Source organism: Symphalangus syndactylus, chromosome 13 (assembly GCF_028878055.3).
Source record: "Symphalangus syndactylus isolate Jambi chromosome 13, NHGRI_mSymSyn1-v2.1_pri, whole genome shotgun sequence".
Lineage (NCBI taxonomy): Eukaryota > Metazoa > Chordata > Mammalia > Primates > Hylobatidae > Symphalangus > Symphalangus syndactylus.
Genome location: NC_072435.2, coordinates 33,742,292 through 33,763,964, shown reverse-complemented (window position 1 = coordinate 33,763,964; position 21,673 = coordinate 33,742,292). Strand labels below are relative to the sequence as shown.

The 21,673-nt window shown below is 50.7% G+C and overlaps 2 protein-coding genes and 1 long non-coding RNA gene across 4 annotated transcripts; 2 read left to right on the top strand and 1 right to left on the bottom strand.

Moving 5' to 3' along the window:
• Positions 1–367: 367 nt before the first annotated feature.
• Positions 368–6,624, bottom strand: LOC134732279 (uncharacterized). The gene is made up of 2 exons (XR_010115271.1): positions 6,546–6,624; positions 368–2,709 (listed from the first exon to the last, which is right to left on the bottom strand). It is a non-coding gene; the product is annotated as an uncharacterized lncRNA (long non-coding RNA).
• LOC129461247 (CD209 antigen-like protein 2) lies at positions 1,096–6,228 on the top strand. The gene is given in 8 exon segments (XM_055240268.1): positions 1,096–1,162; positions 1,281–1,367; positions 2,093–2,176; positions 2,523–2,613; positions 2,851–3,017; positions 3,020–3,180; positions 3,896–4,008; positions 5,365–6,228. Coding segments are annotated over 8 exon segments (951 nt in total). The 5' UTR covers positions 1,096–1,116; the 3' UTR covers positions 5,567–6,228.
• An 11,325-nt stretch (positions 6,625–17,949) lies between the features above and the next one.
• Positions 17,950–21,110, top strand: CLEC4G (C-type lectin domain family 4 member G). 2 transcript variants are annotated; one of them, XM_055240269.2, is made up of 9 exons: positions 17,950–18,019; positions 18,294–18,404; positions 18,746–18,799; positions 18,990–19,052; positions 19,217–19,321; positions 19,636–19,725; positions 19,909–20,057; positions 20,140–20,255; positions 20,570–21,110. In XM_055240269.2, exons 1-9 carry the CDS (start codon positions 17,965–17,967, stop codon positions 20,706–20,708), a joined length of 882 nt encoding a protein of 293 aa, XP_055096244.1. In that variant the 5' UTR covers positions 17,950–17,964; the 3' UTR covers positions 20,709–21,110. The 2 variants fall into 2 exon arrangements, with proteins under 2 accessions (XP_055096244.1, XP_055096245.1); XM_055240270.2 differs by having other exon boundaries at positions 17,957–17,983.
• Positions 21,111–21,673: the final 563 nt, after the last annotated feature.

Sequence of the window (21,673 nt, the reverse complement as noted above, 5' to 3'; positions counted from 1 at the left end):
ACTGAAGCCATTTATCAGTTCCAGGAGCCTTTTGGTAGAATCTTCAGGGTTTTTTGTGTATAAAATCATGTCATCAGTGAAGAAAGGTAGTTTGATTTCTTTTCCAATGTGGATACCTTTTATTTACTTATTTTGCCTGATTGCTCTGGCTAGGACTTCTGATATATAGATATAGATGTAGATATATGGATATATAAATATATATAGATTATATTTATATATATAAAATATATGTATATTTTATATATAATATATGTATAATATATATAAATATATATAGATATCTATATATATATTTATTCACCTGCTGGTGGCCACACAGGTTGTTCCAATTTGGAAAGAACCAAATTTAGGAATTTGGGAACAATTCAAAGCCATTATGAATATTTTATTTCCTCCTTGATGCCATTTAACTGTCTTTTGGTGAATTGTCTTTGACTGTCATTGAGCAGACTGGGTTCAAATCCCAGATGTCCCATTTACCAGCTGTGTGACCTTGGGCCAGTTACATAACCTCACCATGCTTTAGTATCCCCCATCTACAAAACGGAAATCATATGATCTACCATAGGGTAGGAAGATTCAAGTGAATGAGTTGATAAACTTACTAGAAAAATGCTTGACTACCATAGGCATTAAATAAACAAGCAATTCTGATTCAGCCCCAACTCCCGAAGTCAGCAAAAATTCTCATAAAAGAGGACATCAGCAGCCCACAGCAACAAAGCCTGGGGGTCAGGGAGGCTGGTGGTTCCGGGAACTAGGGGTCCTGCCTGCCCATCCCTGCCCTAGGTGGAGGAGTAAAGCAGAGTCACTTTTCATTAGAACGTACTGGATTTCATTAAAAGCATCGCACAGCTCAGCTATGGAAGGAGTGGACGAATCCTTCTCCCTGTCAACCTCAGACCATCCCTCACCAGCTCCTTGAAATTCCTGCAAGGTCAGGGCCATCTCATGCTCTGACCCCTCCCACTAGCCTTTCGGGTGTTATGTCCCTACCCAGTTTCCTGTTTTTCTTCCCCAGTAGGAAGAGATTTAGGGAGTGAGAATCACGGGGTGGGAAATAAGCATCGTGGTCCCCAGAAGTTCTGGACATTGAGGGACAGTGGGGGAAACATGAGTGACTACAAGGAACCAAGGGCGCAGCCGCTGGGCCTCCGGGGTGAGGCTGAGCTGGGGCTCTGGGATCCTGGGGTGCTCTGGGATCCTGGGGTGGGGAAGGGGATGGCCAGCCCTGGCCTCAGCCTGCCCAGGCTCTGAGTTCGTGTTTATCCATTTAGAAGAGGAAGAGCTGATAACTAGCGGTATGAATTTTTTTCCGAGAAACTTTGGATTCCGACAGACTCGAGGCTACAAGAGCTTAGCAGGTAGAGAAGGGTTAGCTGGAAGGGAGGAGGGAACAGAGCCTCCCAGACTCTTGGGTCCTGGGGAGCAGGTGGCTGGAGCCTGGACTCCTGGAACCTGGGGAGGTGGAGGCTGGGTTCCTGGGTCCTGGGGAGCTGGTGACTAGGGCCTGGACTCCTAGGACATAAGGAAGTAAGTAGAGGCTGGGTCTTGGAGAGGTGGGGGCTGAGGCCTAGATTCCTGGGACCTGGGGTGGTGGGGGCTGGAGCCTGGACTCCTGGGTCCTACGGAGGCAGGGGCTGGGGTCTGGACTACTGAGACTTGAGGAGGTGGAGGCTGGGACCTGGGTTTCGAGGTCCTGAGGAGATAGGGGTTATGGGCCTGGGTTCCTGGGTCTTGGAGAGGTGGGGCCTGGGGGCTTGGACTCCTGGGTCCTAGGGAAGTAGAGGCTGGGGTCTGGACTCCTGAATCCTGGGGAGGTGGGAGCAGGGTCCTGGACTCCTGCATCCTAAGGAGGTGGGGGCTGGGTCCTGGGTTCCTGGGTCCTGGGGAGGTGGGGGCTGGGGCCTTCACTCCTGGGACCTGGGAAGTAAGGACTGGGTTCCTAGACTCCTAGGTCCTGGGTGGGTGGAGGCTGGGACCTTGACTCCTGCCACGTGGGGAGATGGGGCTGGGGCCGGGCTTTCCCTGGGCCAGGCTGAGGCATGGCCACTGGCATGCTGAAACCAAGCAATGTTTTCTCCTGCAGGGTGTCTGGGCCACGCGCCCCTGGTGCTGCTGCTCCTCTTCTTCACACTCTTCACTGGGCTCCTGGTGGCCATCCTTGTCCAAGGTCAGCAGCGGGCTCTGAGAGTCCTGGCCTCCTAGGCCTGGTTCTTCTGCTGTAGACACAGCTGGGGGTGGCCAGGTCCAAGAGGAACGAGGGGCTGATAGCTGGCCTTCTGTCCCTTTGGGTTTCCAGAGGCCTTTCCCTATGACTACTCCCATCTCCAGGACAGGGGAGGGGAGGACAGGCTCTCCTGTCCATTCCCTGCTGCTTTCTCTGGGTGTCAGTTTTCCTTATCCACAAAAGGGTTTAAACAAGATTTTGGTGCTCAGAAATGGCGTCCTTAGGGGCACAGTGTAGGGCGTGGCACAGAGCAGGTGTTTAATAATTTCAATATCTTTCCTTGTCCCAGGTTCCAAGAACCCCAGCTCCCAGAGGCAGGAGCAGTCCAAGCAGGAGGAGATCTTCCAGGAGCTGTCCCAGCTGAAGGCTGCAGTGGGTGAGTGGCCAGACACTAGGGGTCCTTGGGCCTGGGAGGGTTTCCACGGGGTGTGACTCTGCTTGAGTCACTAACCCTCTCTGAGCCTCAGTTTCCTCCTCTGTGAAATGAGAACACAGGGTAACTGTGATCATTGCACTTGGTAGTCAGTGGGCCGGGTACACAGTAGGCACTCAATCAAGCTAGTCTCTTGCCTTCTGTTCTGCGCTTTAAAGCCCTGACTTCTCCTAGTCTGGAGGAGATGGGGCCAGGACTCCCGGGTTCTCATGGGGATGGGGGAGGGTCTCAGGAAGTGGGAAGGGGAATGGTCCACCCAGCATCAAAGAAGGGAGCTGATTCTCAAGACCTTGAAGGCTGGGCAGATACAGGAATATGGACGACCTAATCTAAGCCCAGCCCTGACCAGCCTCCCCCAACAGAACGCCTGTGCCGCCCCTGTCCCTGGGAATGGACATTCTTCCAGGGAAACTGTTACTTCATGTCTAACTCCCAGCGGGACTGGCAAGACTCCATCACCGCCTGCCAGGAAGTGGGGGCCCAGCTCGTCATAATCAAAAGTGCTGAGGAGCAGGTACACCTGGTGGGGGTCCCCGTCCTGGCCTGGGGCATGGCTTCTGGCCAACCGGGGAGGAGGTGCTCAGAGAGGATTTTGCAAAAGAGAGGATTTGCTCCACTTAAAAAGATGGGAGGAGAAGGATATGAATGAGGGAGTCCCAAGTACCCTTAGAGCAGATACAAACCAAATCTGAACACGTGTGAAATTTCTGGGGAAAATATCAAATATAAGTAACCCCCAGTGGCATGCTGCAAGAGGTTAACAACCAGCTCTCTGGGGGAAGAAGTCCTGCTGTGTCATGTTTGCCAATTTCCCTGGTGTAAATATTCCCATGGTGGCTGATTTCAAGCTGTTGATGTGATGTCACTCAGTGCAGAGCTGAAAGGAGATGTGCACGACCAGCAATTAGGGAATGAATCTGGCTCCAATACATTAAGCCCAGTTATGAATAAATGCGTGTGGACATGCACAGTACATGTGAAATGGATAAACATGCAGTATTAGTGGGAGTGTGTGAGGAGAGGCCAGCTGTGCATGGATGTGTGCACGTCAGGACACATGTGCCGCGGGATACACATGTGAGGGGGACTCAGACACGAGGGTCTCAGGACCTAGTACACCAGAAGGCTGTAGGTTAGCCTACGAGCAGAACTTCCTGCCAAGAGATGGGGAGACAGAGCCTGGAAAATGGGAAGCAGAGCTCCCTCCTGACTCCTCCTCTACCCTCCAGAACTTCCTACAGCTGCAGTCTTCCAGAAGTAACCGCTTCGCCTGGATGGGACTTTCAGACCTAAATCAGGAAGGCACATGGCAATGGGTGGACGGCTCCCCTCTGTCACCCAGGTAGATCTCAGAAGGGGCACCCTATCCACTGGGGCTGGAATTGTGAAACTCTGACTTGAACTTTCCCTGGGGGTCCTCCCCAACTCCCTGACACCCTACACCCAAGAATCTGGGGGTTTTACTGAGCTGAGGAAGGTGGTCTTCATATCCCCCTGCAGACAGCATGGCAGGTGCCTAGAATTCCACCAGCAGAGCTGCAGGAGGAGCCTGCCACCGGAGAGGTGTGTTAAAATATAGTATATTAATAGGAAGTCTGAGGTCCAGTAAGGCCACCAGCTCAGGAGACCCCTGCCATTGTGAGTAGCTTCTCATATACACAGACCCCTAGAGAGAGGACACATCACAACAGATGAAGCACCAGAGACAGAGAGGGGGGAACTGTCAGCCAGAGCCTTTATTATAGATTCTGTGGGAAGGAACAGACAGGGCCAGGCAAGGAGGCTTAGGATTGGCAGGTATGAATCATACATCGGCAGGCTCTGGGGGTAGGCTCTGTCCCTAGCTGTCTGACACTTGGCTTGGGCGGGTCACCTGAGGCCAGGAGTTTGAGACTAGCCTGGCCAACATGGTGAAAGCCCGTTTCTACTAAAAATACAAAAAGTAGCCGGGCGTGGTGGCGCACACCTGTAGTCCCAGCTACTTGGGAGGCTGAGGCAGGAGAATCACTTGAACCCAGGAGGCAGAGGTTGCAATGAGCCGAGATCAGGCCACTGCACTCCAGCTTGGGTGACAGAGTGAGACACTGTCTCAAAAAAAAAAAAAAAAAAAGATAGTGGGTTTGAATGCAAGAGCCCAGTAAGGCAGGTGGTTAGGGGTGTGGACTCCCGATTGGTTGGTTTGTATTTGAAAATCACACCCTCAATAGGTGAAGTTCTTTCAAGGATGGGGTGCAGCAAGAGAGACAGAAACTCAAGGCAATGTCACTCAAACACTATGGGGTGTGCAGAGCAATACATGCCCAGGCCAGATATTAAAGCATCAAGAGGCCAGGCACGGTGGCTCACGCCTGTAATCCCAGCACTTTGGGAGGCCGAGGCAGGCGGATCACCTGAGGTCAGGAGTTCGAGACCAGCCTGGCCAACATGGCAAAACCCCGTCTCTACCCAAAGTACAGAAATTAGCCAGGCCTGGTGGTACACGCCTGTAATCCCAGCTACTCAGGAGGCTGAGGCAGGAGAATCGCTTGAACCCCGGAGGTGGAGGTTGCAGTGAGCCGAGATCACATCACTGCACTCCAGCCTGGGTGACAGAGCGAGACTCCGTCTCAAAAGAAAAAGCATCGAGATTTTGGAAGGTAGAAACACAGCTCATGTAGCAGGTGGGGGCAGAGGCTCATGGTCCGTATGGGCTTTGCAGCTTCAAGCAGTATTGGAACAGAGGAGAGCCTAACAATATCGGGGAGGAAGACTGTGTGGAATTTAATGGCAATGGCTGGAACGACGACAAATGCAGTGCTGCCAAATTCTGGATCTGCAAAAAGTCTGCAGCCTCCTGCTCCAGAGATGAAGGGCGGCTTCTCCCTTCAGCCTCTGTATCCCCGACTGCCCATGCAGCATAGCGGAACTTCAGCACTTTTAAGCCAGGGTTCCTTCTCTCCATCCTTGGACCTTCACAAAATCTCTGGGACCATTCTCTATCAAATTCTTTATTTTTGTTTTGTTTTGTGAGATAGGGTCTCTGTCACCCAGGCTGGAATGCAGTGGCATGATTACAGCCCACTGCAGCCTCAGCCTCCTGGGCTCAAGCGGTTCTCCCACCTCAGCCTCCTGAGTAGCTGGGACCACAGGCTCACGTCAAGCCCTGCTAATTTTTACACTTTTTGTAGAGACAAGGTCTTGCTATGTTGCCCAGGCTGGTCTTGAACTCCTGAGCTCAGGCGATCTGATGTCCTTGGCCCCCCAGAGTGCTGGGATTACAGGCGTGAGCCACTGTGCCTGGTCTCTGTCAAATTCTTCATCCCCACAGGCCTGGGTCCAGTCTGTCCTTCTTCGGATGTCTCCAAGGTCCCCTGGTGTAGAGCTTGTGTTTCTGGTTCATCTTTGGAGCTTTATAAGTGGACTGGTGTGGAATGCCTTTGGAGGGTGGGCTTGGTGTGTTCCATTAACCTACTCTCTCTTTCTTTTGGAGATTAGAGTATTTGGATTGCCATATGTAGCTGCTATGTCCCCTGAGGCTTTATCTCATCCGTGCAAACTACCATCTGCTCAATTTCTGTCTACCAGCCCCTGAACCCCTTTGACTGGGGACTTACTGGTTGCCAGAGCTCATCTTGCAGGCTGGAAGCACCAGGGAATTAATTCCCCCAGTCAACCAATGGCACCCAGAGAGGGCATGGAGGCTCGATGCAACCCCTTCCACCCCCACATCCTCTTTTCTTTCATGCCTCTCTTCCATTTGGCTGTTTCTGAGTTGTATCCTTTACAATAAACTGGTAAACATTGTAGCCACAGAAGTAGCCCAGTCTGGTTCAACTTTGTGTAATAACATGGCCAGTTATTTTTCAGTTGCCATGGACCCCCAGGTTGCAAGTTACATACCTTGATCATGCCCAGATGAACCAAGCAAGCAGACACGGGCAGAACCGAAGTGTTCGATCCAACAAATGGGGACTGAATTAAGCGGACACCACATGGCATGATCTATGATCCAATCAGATTGCACTCTGACACCATCCTATGGTATGATCCAATCAGATCAAGCCTCTCACATCACCTCATTACATGATCCAATGAGGTTACGCCTCACTACCCTCTGTACGTAAAATCTGCAGCAGCTCCCAGCTCAGAGAGACAGATGTGAGCCAGACTCCTCTCTCCTTGCTTGGCTGCCTTGAAATAAACTTTTACCTCTACAAAATCTGTGCTTTGTTGTTTGGTTTTCCTTTGCATATGGGTAAACAGACCCAATTCCGTTCGGTAAGAACACAAGCAAAATGTTTTCCTGAGTTCTGTGAGTCATTCTAGCAAATTACGGGAACTGAAAGGAGTTGTGAGAACCCCCAATTTTTGTTGGGCAGGCGGAAGTGGGGGTGGCCTGGGCACCCCCTTTGCGCCTGGGATCTGAAATAGGGTTATTCCTGTGGGACCGGGCTTTTTAACTTGTGGAATTGGTGCTAACTCCAGGTGGCTAGTGTTGGAATTAGATAATATTTTGGTGTAAAAAAGACTCTACAAATGCCACCTCCCTTCTACCAATGTTGACCCCAAGGACGTTCCTTTATAAACAGCTTGCAGGCTAAATTCCATCTCATTTAGAGTCAACCTTCAACAGACAGGGGAACTGTAAAGCTTGTCTGTACCATCTCCCTGGAGTGCAGAGGCTCCCAGAGGAGCTGAGTCCAGTCACCCACGTGGGTCAGAAGCTCACGGATGCCTCTGAATTGGCTTTCTTCCTTTCCCTACTTGACTGTCTTCACTTTCCCCCTCCTCTACTGATGCTTCTTGGAATCTCCTCCCAGATCAACTACTTGTATCCAAACCCTCATCTCAAGCTCTGCATCTAAGGAAACCCAAGCCAACTTATAATATTTTGATAACTACTAGGCATGGCACTTTGTGTGTGTGTGTGTGTGTGTGAGACGATCTCACTTTTTCACCCAGGCTGGAGTGCAGTAGTGTGATCACGGTGGCTCACTGAAGCCTCAATTTCCTGAGCTCCAGCGATCCTCCTACCTCAGCCTCCTATGTAGCTGGGACTAGAGGCATGCACCACCACAACTGGCAGATTTTTAAAATTTTTTGTAGAGACAAGGTCTCAGTATGTTGCCCAGGCTGGTCTCGAACTCCTAGGCTCAAGAGATCCTCCAGCCTCAGCCTCCCAAAAAGCTGAGATTATAGGGATGAGCCACCAAGCCCTGCCCTGTTATGGTTCTTCTTTATTCAAAATGTTCTCAGCCACTCTTGTGAAATATTTTAGATGATTTTTAAATTACTCTATCTTTAAATCTTTATTTTTGCTTTTTGAATGTCACTTGTGCACACGGAACTGAAACATTAAGCTCTACAGTGAAAACAAAAGCTGGCTCACTTCTCATTCTCTGACCTCAAGAGGTTATTCTCCCTAGTTGCAACCTCTTTATCATATTCCACATAGTCCACTTGTCAGGTTTGTTTTTAAATCTGTTTGGCAATCCTTCAACAGAATTTTGAAAAATCTATTTGTGAGCAGACAGAGCCTGAGGATTTTTAGGAACCTACTCTGTATGTCTGATACTGTAATTGTGAATATATGTCATACATTCGTCCAAAACCATAGAACGTAGAACACCAAGAGTGAACCCTCATCTAAACTACAGACTCTAGGTAATAATGACAGGTCAATATCAGTTCATCAATTGTAATAAATGCACCACTTGGCCGGGCGCGCGGTGGCTCATGCCTGTAATCCCAGCACTTTGGGAGACCGAAGTGGGCGGATCACGAGGTCAGGAGATCGAGACCATCCTGGCCAACACGGTGAAACCCTGTCCCTACTAAAATAAATAAATAAATATATAAATACAAAAAATTAGCTGGGTGTGGTAGCATGCACCTGTAGTCCCAGCTACTCAGGAAGCTGAGGCAGGAGAATCGCTTGAACCCGGGAGGTGGAGGTTGCAGTGAGCCGAGATCATGCCACTGCACTCCAGCCTGGATGACAGAGTGAGACTCTGTCTCTAAATAAATAAGTAAATAAATGCACCACTCTGGTGGGGGATGTTGACAGTGAGGGAGGTTGTGCGTATGTGGGGATAGGAGGAATATGGGAACTCTCTATACTTTACCTCGGTATTGCCTGCTGTGAACCTAGAGATACTCTGGAAACTAGTATTTATTTTTAAAATCTATCTGGTCTTCCTTGCAGAATGATTCCAATGAATAAGTGAACGAGGAATGAAGGAAATAGGATACTGCCATTAGAACATCCTATAAATAATTGCTTCCAGCAAGATCTAAAGTTGAATGCCTTAATTCAACAAGTGAGATGGGAAAGAGAAATAGGAGTTTGGCATAACTCAAAGCACCTCCCCCTTAAATATTATTAATTCCCATGGTGGTTTTAGTATATGTTCACACTTTTTTTTTTTTGGAAATGAAGTCTCTGTCTCCCAGGCTGGAGTGCAGTGGCGCGATCTTGGCTCACTGCAACCTCTGCCTCCCGAGCTGGGATTACAGGCACGTGCCACCACGCCTGGCTAATTATTATATTCTTAGTAGAGATGGGGTTTCACCATGTCGGCCAGGCTGGTCTCAAACTCCTGACCTCGTGATCCGCCTACCTTGGCCTCCCAAAGTGCTGGGATTACAGGCTTGAGCCACATATTTAAGTACTTCTTGGAGGTGGAGCCTAATTCTACTCCCCTAAAGTGGGGCTGGATTAGTTGACTCACTTCGAAGGATTAGAGCTACCCAAGTAGCCTGTACAGACATTTTCTCTAATTAGCCTCAAAAGGCCAGGCTCGGTGGCTCTTGCCTGTAATCCCAGCACTTTGGGAGGCCGAGACGGCAGACAACTTGAGTCCAGGAGTTCGAGACCAACCTGGGCAACGTAGCAAAACCCCATCTCTACAAAAAATTACCCGGGTGTGGTGGCTCATGCCTGTAGTCCCAGCTACATAGGAGGCTGAGGTGGGATGATTGCTTGAGCCTGGGTGGCAGAGGTTGCCGCGAGCCAAGATTGCACCACTATGCTTCAGCCTGGGGGACAGAGTGAGACCCTGTCTCAAAAAAAAAAAAAAAAAAGAGGAAGAAGAAGAAGAAGAAAGGAAGAAGAAAGAAGAAGAAGAAGAAGAAGAAGAAGAAGAAGAAGAAGAAGAAGAAGAAGAAGAAGAAGAAGAAGAAATATCCTAATCCTCTCCCAAATTAAATATTAAGGAATAATATTTTGTTCAGTAGGGCTGAGTTCTGGAGGGCACGAAGACATTATGATCTAAGATTTTTTTGCCCCTCAAAGAATCAGTTTTCTTCCCCTTGGGAGCAGTATCAACCCCACTGAGGATGCATGAAAGAGAGTATGGAAAGGCAAAATAGTGACTCCATAGTGGAGAAACCTGGTAGATACCTCCTTAACCAAGGTTAGCATCGCCAGTGATCAGGCACATTCACATGGCTATGATACTCTGCCCCCCATAGGATGTGATTAGAAGGGGGCTCTTCACCTTTGTTACATTCTTAACTGCAAACTAACAACCTCAGCAAACACTAGAATCATCAGCAAGCACTAGAAAAGGCCGGGCGCGGTGGCTCATGCCTGTAATCTCAGAACTTTGGGAGGCTGACATGGACAGATCACCTGAGGTCAGGAGTTCGAGACCAGCCCAGTCAACGTAGTGAAACCCTGTCTCTATTAAAAATACAAAAAATCAACCATGCTTGGTGGTGAGCACCTGTAGTCCCAGCTACTTGGGAAGCTGAGGCAGGAGAATTGCTTGAATCCAGGGGGCGGAGGCTGCGGTGAACCGAGATCGCACGGCTGCACTCCAGCCTTGGCGGCAGAGTGAAACTCTGTCTCAAAAAAAAAAAAAAAACTAGAAAAACCCAAACCGTGCCCCCTTCAACACATTGCCTGATTGATACTCTTCTAATCTGTCAACATCATGAAAGACAAGCAGAGATCTGAAACCTGCTATCGTTTAGAAGAGTTGAAGGAGGCGTGACGGCTGATATTGTTGATGGCCGTTGTGAGACTTCGGTTCTTGCCTTCTTGGTTTAAAAGAATTTAAACAAGGAACACACAGCAAAAGAAGTGCAGCATAGGCCGGGCGCAATGGCTCACGCCTGTAATCCCAGCACTTTGGGAGGCCAAGGCAGGCGAATCACCTGAGGTCAGGTGTTCAAGACCAGCCTGACCAACAAGGAGAAACCCTGTCTCTACTAAAAATACAAAATTAGCCGGGCCTGGTGGCGCATGCCTGTAATCTCAGCTACTTAGGAGGCTGAGGCAGGAGAACTGCTTGAACTTGGGAGGCGGAGGTTGCGGTGAGCAGAGATTGCGCCGCTGCACTCCAGTCTGGGCGACAGAGCGAGACTCTGTCTCAAAAAAAAAAGGTGTCTCCCTCCCTGCTTCGAGTTATCCCGCCTTTCCAGACCGAACCAATGTTCATCTTATATGTTGACTGATGTCTCATATCTCCCTAAAATGTATAAAACCAAACTGCTCTGACCACCTTGGGCACCTGTCCTCAGGACAACCAGAGGCTGTGCCACGGGCATGTGTCCTCAACCTTGGCAAAACAAACTTCCTAAATTAATTGAGACCTGTCTCAGATTTCCCGGGTTCACAGTTCCAATATTAATTTCTAAATTAATAGCTCACCTCCTCCCAGTTACTTTTCCTATAATTATTCTTTAATGTTCAAGAATTTTTCTTGTAGTGGCTCATGCCTATAATCCCAGCACTTTGGGAGGCAGGAGGATCGCTTGAGCTCAGGAGTTCAAGACCAGCCTGGGCAACATAGCAAGATCAAGAGGGTTTTCTTTCCTCCTGTATTTGCAAATACTCACTGCTGCAATGTAAGAAAGCTGCTCCTGTTTTTTTTTTTTTTTTTTTTTGAGATGGAGTCTCGCTCTGTCGCCCAGGCTGGAGTGCAGTGGTGTGATCTCCGCTCACTGCAAGCTCCGCCTCCCAGGTTCACTCCATTCTCCTGCCTCAGCCTCCCGAGCAGCTGGGACTACAGGCGCCCACCACCATGCCCGGCTACTTTTTTTTTGTATTTTTAGTAGAGATGGGGTTTCACTGTGTTAGCCAGGATGGTCTTGATCTCCTGACCTCATGATCTGCCCCCCTCGGCCTCCCAAAGTGCTGGGATTACAGGCGTGAGCCACTGCGCCCGGCCAAGATCTTTAATTAGTCCATAAGTCCCTAGAACTTCCTAGATACAAGATCGCGGCTTCCAAAAATTGTCAGCTTTGACTCATCCTTTCCAATATTTACAGGTCTTAATTCTTTATATTTCCTTATTGCATCGACAAAATAGCAAGAGGGGCATCTTTATCGTGTTCTTGATTTTACTAAATATGCTTCTCACATTTCACTATTGAGTAAGACGTTTCGGCAGGCTCACAGAAATTACCCCTTATCCAGCCAGACTCAGTGAGCTAGGGCTGCCATGACAAAGTAGCACAAAGTGGGGACTTTGAACAACAGAAATTTATTCTCTCACAGTCCTGAAGGCCAGAAGTCTGAACTCAAGGTGTCAGCAGGGCCGTGTTCACTCTGAATCGCGTACGGGAGAATCCTTCCCTGCGTGTCTCTAGATTCTGGTGGTTGCAGACAACCTTTGGCGTTCCTTGGCTTGTACACCCATTGCTAGAATCTCTGCTTCTGTTGTGGTGATTTTCTCCCTTCCTACCTCTTCACATCATCTTCCTTCTGTGTCTCTCTCCTCTCATTTTGCTTTGTTTTGTTTTTAAGAGATAGGGGCTGGGTGAGGAAGCTCATGCCTATAATTCCAGCACATTGGGAGGCAGAGGTAGGAGGATCTATTTGAGGCCAGGAATTCGAGAGCAGCCTGGGCAGCAAAGTGACATCGAATCTTTACAAAAAAATAGAAAAACTGGCTGGGTGCCATGGCTCACATCTGTAATTCCAGCACTTTGGGAGGCCGAGGTGGGGGGATCACCTGAGATGAGGAGTTCAAGACTAGCCTGGCCAACATGGTGAAACCCCACATGTACTAAATTCAAAAAAATTAGACAGGAGTGGTGGCATGTGCCTGTAACCCCAGCTACTTGGGAGGCTGAGGCAGGAGAATTGCTTGAACCCAGGAGGCGGAGGTTGCAGTGAGCCAAGATTGCACCACTGCACTCCAGCCTGGGCAACAAGAACAAAACTCTGTCAAAAAAAAAAAAGAAAGAGAGAGAGAGAAGGAAGGAAGGAAGGAGAAAGAAAGAGAAAGAAAGCTGAAAGAGAGAAAGAAAGAAGGAAAGAAAAAGAGAGAGAGAAAGAAAGAAAAAGAAAGAAAAAGAAAGAAGGAAAGAAAGAAAGAGAAAGAAAGAAAAAGAAAGAGAAAGAAAGAAGGAAGGAAAGAAAGAAGAAAGAAAGAAAGAAAGAAAGAAAGAAAGAAAGAAAGAAAGAAAGAAAGAAAGAAAGAAAGAAAGAAAAAGAAAGTTGGGCATGGTGGTGCTCCCCTGCAGTCACAGCTACTTGGAAGGCTCAGGCAAGAGGATCACTTGAGCCCCGGAGGTCAAGGCTGCAGTGAGCTGTGATTCTGCCACTGGGCAAACAGAGTGAGACCCTGTCTCAAAAAAAAAAAAAAAAAAAAAGAGGATCTCGCTCTGTTGCCCAGGCTGGAGTGTAGTGACATGAGATTGCGCTGCCTCAGCATCCTGAGTAGCTGGGACTACAAACGTGCCACCACACCCAGCTAAATTTTTTTTTAGAGATGGGATCTTCTTATGTTGTCCACGTTGGTCTCCAACTCCTGGCCTTAAGCACTTCTCCAGCCTAGTGCTTGGATTACAGGTGTAAGCCACCACAGTTAGCCCCAGCATTGCTTTTGGGGGACACTGTTCAATCCACTACACCGTGGACATTTTGAATTTGTTCTGGATCTTACCAAAAATGGTTGTCATGTTGCACTATTAAGGAAGACATTTCTGTAAGATCCTGGAAATTGCCACTTCTCAAATTAAGGAAGCTTTATCCTGTTCTGTGTTTACTAAGCATTTATTTTTTGTGCTTATCTTCATTTTAAATGAAGACTGAGTGTTGAATAGACATATCTCATAATTGTAATGTGGAGAGGACAAAAACAAGTTCCGGAAGGATATAGACCATGTGATGACATTTTAATAAAGCTCCCAGATGTGCAAAACAGCCCAATATATCCACCATTGAAAGATGTGTAATTAAAGCATTTTAAGATAGGATAAACACCAAGTTTGGGAGGGCAGTGGCCTTGGGGAGGGGAATAAGAGGAGGGTGGGGTACAAGAGACCTCCACTCTATTTGCTATGATTTGTTATGTGATGATGTTATTTGTTATGTGATGTTATTTGTTATGTTATTATGTTTGTTATGTGATGTTATTTGTTACATTATGTTATTTGTTACGTGATGATTTTTAAGAAGATCTGAAATATGTGAAGATGTCAAAACTTGATAAAGCTGAGTGGAAGGCATAAGCGTTTTCATTTTTTCCTGCATACCTCTTTGCATACTTTATAATAAAAAATAAAAGCAAAGCCAAAATTCAGAGCAACAACCAATACACCATATGCCCTTTGCAGTAGGCTGGCTTCCCTGGTTACAGCAACCCTCTCATCTCTGCAGAGAGTGGAAACCAGAGTGGTCATGGCCTTGGAGCTGAATCCTGTGACTTTCACCTTCTTCCCACATTCGCCCAAACCTCTTCTCCCTGCTCTTCAGGTCCTTGTGTGATGTGACCCCAGCTGACACCCTAGCCTCAGATGACTGCCCCTGAATTAGTCTCAGCTTCTCCAACAAGTCCTGTTCCCTTACTCTCCCAATCTTTGCATGTGCTGATACCATGTTGGGGCCATTCTTTAATGTATCCATCTCCTCTGGAATAATTCTGACTCCTTCCCCAGGCATCACCTCCTCCAGGAAGCCCTCCCGGCTCAGCCAGTGTCTCCAGTGGTCCTCACAGTCTTCTATACTTCCCAGACTCATCATATTGCCTTCAAATTCACTGGTTACATGTTCCCCGCCCACCCGAGAATCAGGCCTCCCTTCCCTGTCCTAGGCCAGGGGTAGAGAGTGGAGGTCTGCTGCCTCCTTCTAGAACCTCTCTTCCCCTCTCAGTTGCCCCGCAGCGAGGTCTGGGCACGGGACATTGATGGGCAGCCTTCTGGCTTCCTCACTAAGCTGGACAGCTCCGCCCTGGCTGGCCAAGGCAGCTTCAGCCACAGGTGTATCCAGCTGAGCCCCACTTTCCTGCCCCCTTGCCTTCGCCTTGGCTGTGCCCTGTGCCTGGTGTGTCCTTCCTTTCTCTGTCCACAATACATATGTCCTCGAAGCCACACGTCTCATGCTATCTCTTCCAGAAAACCTCCTCCGATTTCCCAAATGAACTAATTCTATCTCCTCCATAAGGGCTGATCAAACACTTCCATGTAAATCCTTTCCCCAGAACACATTCCGATGGTTGCCTTGGACAGAGATTGTGCAATTCTTGTGGGGTTTCATTTCCACTCCCTGAGCCAGGAAGCCATCTACTGTCCGCTCAGTGACAGCCAATTGCTATTCCATTTATGGCAACTTTCATGAGGACTTAATTCTGCACGTCCCCCTCTCCCACCCCACCCCAAAATATTACTCTGGAAGAGTCAGGTGCACATTGCTGGGTGTCTGACCCTATTCCCTGCCTCAACAAAACCAGGAGATGCTGGTATGAAGCCTGACACCCTGAGCTGTGTTTTGTGTACAAGGCTTGTCTTTTTAGATGTGTGTTTTCTTCTTCACCTTCCTTTCCCTTCCATTTTCTTTTACAAAATCCTCTTTTTTTTTTATTTCATTTTATTGTGAATGCCTCTCATTCCTGGAAGAAGAGGGGGGAAATAGACATCAAGTACAATTTATTTATTTATTTATTTATGTATTTATTTATTTTTGAGACAGGGTCTCATGCTGTCACCCAGGCTGGAGTGCAGCGGGCACAATCACAGCTCACTGCAGCCTCAAACTCCTGGGCTCAAGCGATCCTCCAGCCTCAGCCTCCTGAGCAGCTGGGACTACCGATACACACCATCATGCCCAGGTAATTAAAATTTTTTTTAATTTTGTAAAGATGGGGTCTTGCTACATTGCCCAGGCTGGTCTCGCGATCCCCCTGCCTTGGCTCCCCAAGGCGTTGAAATTGCAGAGCTGAGCCACTGTGCCTCGGCTCTAATAAAATTTTCAAATGGAAAAATGGGTAAGGGTTTCTGAGAGGCTCAAGAAGATGGAGTGTGTTTACATATCTACAAGAGGGGCTGGAACATTCTATTAAGTGCTCAACATTTCATCCTGTCAGTGAGGCTGGCCCTGGCCACCCTAGCCATGCCCACTGCCTAGTGCCCATCCCAGTCCTGCCAAGCACTTATCCTACTGGATTTTTTCTTCCCTTAATATTTTTTCATAGCATTTATGACTTTTGAATAGAGTATACTGCGGTTCCCACCTTTCGCACTATGGACATTAGGAGTCAGATCATTCTTTGCTATGGGGGATGTCTTATGCATTATAGGGTTTTGAGCAGCATCCCTGGCCTCTACCCACCAGATGCCTGGAGTGCGCACGTGCACACACACACACACACACACACACACACATACACACACACATACACACACATACGCACACACATACACACACAGATACACACATACACACATACACACACACAGATACACATACACACACATACACACACATATGCACACACATACACATACACACACAGATACACACATACGCGCACACACACATACACACACATACACACACAGATACACATACACACACATACACACACATACGCACACACATACACACACATAAACACACACATACACACACACACACATACACACACACATTCTGTGACAACCAAAAGTGTCTCCAGACATAGCCAAATGTCCCCTGGTGGGCATAATTGCCCCCAGCTGAGAACTACTATGCTGTACAACTTATGTTTTCAATTATGTTTATTACGTTGAGTATGGAGTCTGTCTCCCCACACTTCTAGAATATTAGCTCCAAGAAGAGAGGACTTTGCTTATTTTATTCTCTGATGTGGCCCCAGTTCCAAGATCAATGCCTGGCATACGGCAGGTGCTCAATGTTTGTTGAAAGAATGCATGAACACTGAGAGTTTTTGATGTGCCTGAAATGGTGCTAGGTAGACATGTATAACCTCATTTTCTTTCTTTTTTTTATTTTTTCAATTTTTGTTTTTTTTTTCATATTTGTTTTTTGTAGAAATGAGGATCTTTTTTTTCTTTTTTTCTTTTTTTTTTTTTGAGACGGAGTCTCGCTCTGTCACCCAGGCTGGAGTGCAATGGCGCGATCTCGGCTCACTGCAAGCTCCACCTCCCGGGTTCACGCCATTCTCCTGCCTCAGCCTCTCCGAGTAGCTGGGACTACAGGCGCCCGCCACCACGCCCGGCTAATTTTTTTGTATTTTTAGTAGAGGCGGGGTTTCACCGTGGTCTCGATCTCCTGACCTCGTGATCCGCCTGCCTTTGTCTCCCAAAGTGCTGGGATTACAAGCGTGAGCCACCGCGCCTGGCCAGAAATGAGGGTCTTGTTATGTTGCCCAGGCCGGTCTGGTCTGGAACTCCTGGGCTCAGTGATCCTTCCACGTTGGCCTCTCAAAGTGCTGGGATTACAGGCGTGAGCCAGCGAGACTGTCTTGTTTCTTTATCATAGCATCTTTGTGAGAGAGGCCCATCTCTATCTCCTTTACAGTGGGGAGAACTAAGGCTTCTAGAAGCCACCTAGAACCCACACAGTGGTAGAATCCTGCAGCTCAGCTGGCTACCTCCCTAACAAACCTGTTCGTTCCCTTCTGGTCCAGAGGGACTGGATCAAGGTCAGGTTCAAACCCAGCCTCTGCAGACACCTGCAGGGGAGTTGAGAAGGGACCTGAACTGGCCTGGGGGGCTGTGCCTGAGGGGGCTTTCTCAGGAGCCAGCAGGGGTCACAATTTGTTTGGGTTCACTGTGTCCCTCTTGGGATAAAACCCAGCCCCGGGTCCATAAGAGATGGGGACTAAGCTCCAAAGAGAAGCCTCCAGGACCAGCCTGGGGATGGAGCTGCAGTGGCAGAACCAGGAGGCTGGAACCGCCCCGCCTCACTCCAGCCCAGCCCAGCCCAGCCCAGCCTTGAAAGGGCCCAATCCTGTGGTTGGTCCGTGGATTCCCGTTGCCAGGAATTAAGGCCAAGAAAATGGGAAGGAAGGAAGGGAGTGCGTAGGTCCAGTGAGAACAGGGGTGAAATTTATATCTCTGCCCAGGACTGGGTGCCTGCACAGCCATGGACACCACCAGGTACAGCAAGTGGGGCCGCAGCTCCGAGGAGGTCCCCGGAGGTATGAGCAAGGAGACTGCCCCATCCCTGCCTCGGTGTCTGGGGTTTAATGGGGGAGAGGAGGGAAGAGTCGAGACAAGCCAGGGTTGTGGGTGCAGGAGAGACACCACAGGCCATAGAGCCAGTTGGACCAGGGTCCAATTCCAACTCTGCCACTTAGAAGCTGTGTGACCATAGGCAAGTTACTTAACTTCTCTGAATCTGTTTCCTGGGAGGAACTCTGGCCTCCAGGGCTCAGTCCTGGGGGACCCAGCATGCCGTCCTTGTTATGCCAGGGCCCTGGGGACGCTGGGTGCACTGGAGCAGGAGACCCCTCTTCTTGGCCCTGGCTGTCCTGGTCACCACAGTCCTTTGGGCTGTGATTCTGAGTATCCTGTTGTCCAAGGGTGAGTGACTCTCGATGGGGAGGTGTTGCGTCCGGCCCCACTGGGGACACAAAACCCCCACTGCATGGTGCACCAGCTGCACCGTGGTGTCTTGTTCCAGTCTGAGTGTGAGCAGAGTGTGTGTACATCTTTGGGCCGTGTGCACTCACGCGTGTGCACATGGCGTGCATGTATGTGTGCGAGTCCCCGCGCGTTTGTCTCCCATCGGCGTGTGTGCACATCGTGTGAGCTGTATGCCTGCCCGCCCGCTCCGTGGTCCCGAGTTGGGGGACCCTGCACCCCCCGGGCGAGGGAAGGATTCCCGAGTCTCCGGCCTCGCCTGCAGGAGCCTCTCTCCGCAGCCTCCACGGAGCGCGCGGCGCTGCTTGACGGCCAGGACCTGCTGAGGACAAACGGTGCGTGCAGAGCGGGGCGCCTGGGCCCCCGGGGCGTGCTGGGCGGGAGCGTCTGAGACCCCGGAGATGGAGTCTCGGGTGCGTGGGGGCCCTATGGTCCCTGAGGCTGGCCCCGGGGTGGGGAAGGGGGTCTCCTGAGTCCTCCCAAGTGACCTGAGGGGCATGCATTTTGGGGCGGGGGTCGTTCCAGCCTCGAAGCAGAGGGCGGCGCTGGGTGCCCTGAAGGAGGAGGTCGGAGCCTGCCACAGCTGCTGTGAGGGGGCGTGGCCGAGGCTGTGGGCGCAGGGAGGGGGTCTTGCGGCCGCGATGGGAGGGGGGCCGGGGCCGAGGCCTGCGACGGGTGGTGCGGGGCGGGCTGGTCTCCGAAGTCCCGCCCCATCCTCGCCGCCCTCGCCCCTCTCACCCCGCGGCTCCCAGGCTCGGGGACGCAGGCGCAGCTGCAGACCACGCGCGCGGAGCTTGGGGAGGCGCGAGCGAAGCTGATGGAGCAGGAGAGCGCCCTGCAGGAACTGCGTGAGCGTGGTGAGGGCCCGACGCGACCCCAGTCCTGAGCCCTGGCGGCGTCCCCCGACCCCGACCCCGTCCTGAGTGCTGACCCCCGACCCCGATCATGCACCCCGTCCTGAGCCTGACGCTGCATTCTGACCTTGACTGCTACTCCTAGAACCAGCCACATCCGGACCCTGCCCAGTTGTAACCGCCCTTGACCCTGTGCCATCCTGGACCCTGGCACCGAGGGTACAATGACCACAGACAGGGGTCCTGACCTTTAGCTAGTCATGACCCTGGTCCTGGCCCTGACCCCAGCCATAATCCCCGCTCCCTTGACCCCGCAGTGACCCAGGGCTTGGCTGCAGCCGGCAGGGACCGTGAGGACGTCCGCACTGAGCTGTTTCGGGCGCTGGAGGCCGTGAGGCTCCAGAACAGTGAGCGAGACGGGGGGTGGGGGGCGGGCTGTGAGGGTGTAAGTGGACCCTGTCCCTCTTGGACCTTGGCCTGGTTCTGTGTCTCCACCCCTGAGCCCGCGGGGCCGAACCCCTACCCACTGCATCCTCTCGGTGCTTTCCCCCTGGAAGCACACGACCTCTCTGACCCTCGCCACCCCGCAGACTCCTGCGAGCCGTGCCCCACGTCGTGGCTGTCCTTCGAGGGCTCCTGCTACTTTTTCTCTGTGCCAAAGACGACGTGGGCGGCGGCGCAGGGTCACTGCGCAGATGCCAGCGCGCACCTGGTGATCGTCGGGGGCCTGGATGAGCAGGTGCGCAGGGGGAGGGGGCGTGGTCAGGCGGTGCGGCGGGGCGGGGCGGACTCTGCAGGCTCAGATGTCCCCTCCTTTCTAGGGCTTCCTCACTCGGAACGCGCGTGGCCGTGGTTACTGGCTGGGCCTGAGGGCTGTGCGCCATCTGGGCAAGGTTCAGGGCTACCAGTGGGTGGACGGAGTCTCTCTCAGCTTCAGGTGAGGGAAAGGCTCCTGGGGAGACCTGGGGAGGGAGACAGGTTAGGCTCTAGAGGACATGCTTTGGCTAGATCTCAGGGACCCCTCGGCTAGGGCTCCATGCTTAGGGATGGGCAGGCTGGACCCCAGGAACTGTCCTCAGGTTAAATTCTGGGCGTTAAAAAGTTATATACCAGGTGTATACTCAGGTTAGACAGTTGGGGTATCTAGAGTAGACCCAAGCAATAAACAGGCTACAGCCTGGAGAGGAAGGCGGGACCCCGAGTTCATCCTCCATCTAGATTCCCAGCAACACCCCCACTCAACCACTGTAGCCACTGGAACCAGGGAGAGCCCAATAACGCTCGGGGGCGCGAGAACTGCGTCATGATGCTGCACACGGGGCTGTGGAACGACGCACCGTGTGACAGCGAGAAGGACGGCTGGATCTGTGAGAAAAGGCGCAACTGCTGACCCCGCCCAGTGCCCCGGAGCCACGCCCATTGCAGCACGTGGTATCCTGGGGGCTGCTCACCTCCCTGGCTCCTGGAGCTGATTGCCAAAGAGGTTTTTCTTCCTCATCCACCGCTGCTGAGTCTCAGAAACACTCCGCCCAACATAGCCCTGTCCAGCCCAGTGCCTGGGCTCTGGGACCTCCATGGCAACCTCATCCCAACTCCACTCACGCAGGCCCAACCTAACTTCCACTAGCTCCAAAATCCCTGCTCCTGGGTCCCCGTGATATGCCTCCACTTCTCTCCCTAACCAAGGTTAGGTGACTGAGGACTGGAGCTATTTGGTTTTCTCTCATTTTCCACCAAACTGGAAGCTGTTTTTGCAGCCTGAGGCAGCATCAATAAATATTTGAGAAATGAATCCAGGATCCTGGCTCTGGCGAGATCTTCTATGCTTTATTCTATGCTTTATCCCAGATGTTCTAGTTTAATCCCTACGAGTGACCCCTGGACTCTCTCAGTGACCTCTTGGCCTTTGGTGGGTAACTTGCACTGGGCCAGGAGGGCTTGAAGGTAGGGGCAGTTTCCCGCTCTACACCATTAGTTCCTCAGTCCCTGGCACAGGTCTTGGCTCAGAGGGTGCTGAGGACACAGAAATGGGTCAGACGCAGTCCTTTCCCCTGGGACCTCTGCATTCTGGTCTAGCTGGGCACAGGAACAAAGTGACCAGTAATTTAATGGAGGAATGCGTGGAGAGGACACCTGATGCATTTGGAGGGGCCACCTTTGTCTTTGGGGAGAGGGACTGTCCTGAGATACTGCAGTGGTGGCACCCGTCTTTGAGAAGATTGTCACCTCATCGTGGAGATTATGGGCATCCTGAGGCAAGCCCTTGAGGCAGGTGGGGGACAGGGTACCTTGATGGAACGAGCAGGTCCCTTCTGCTCCATGCCTCTAGGGTCTGTGACTATTGGATGTGTCGGT

Coding starts and splice junctions, on each gene's coding strand:
- CLEC4G (XM_055240269.2), top strand. CDS start 17,965: ATGGACACCACCAGGTACAGCAAGTGGGGCCGCAGCTCCGAGGAGGTC. Junction 19,322..19,635: donor GCAGGAACTGCGTGAGCGTG/GTGAGGGCCCGA, acceptor TTGACCCCGCAG/TGACCCAGGGCTTGGCTGCA. Junction 20,058..20,139: donor TCGGGGGCCTGGATGAGCAG/GTGCGCAGGGGG, acceptor CCTCCTTTCTAG/GGCTTCCTCACTCGGAACGC.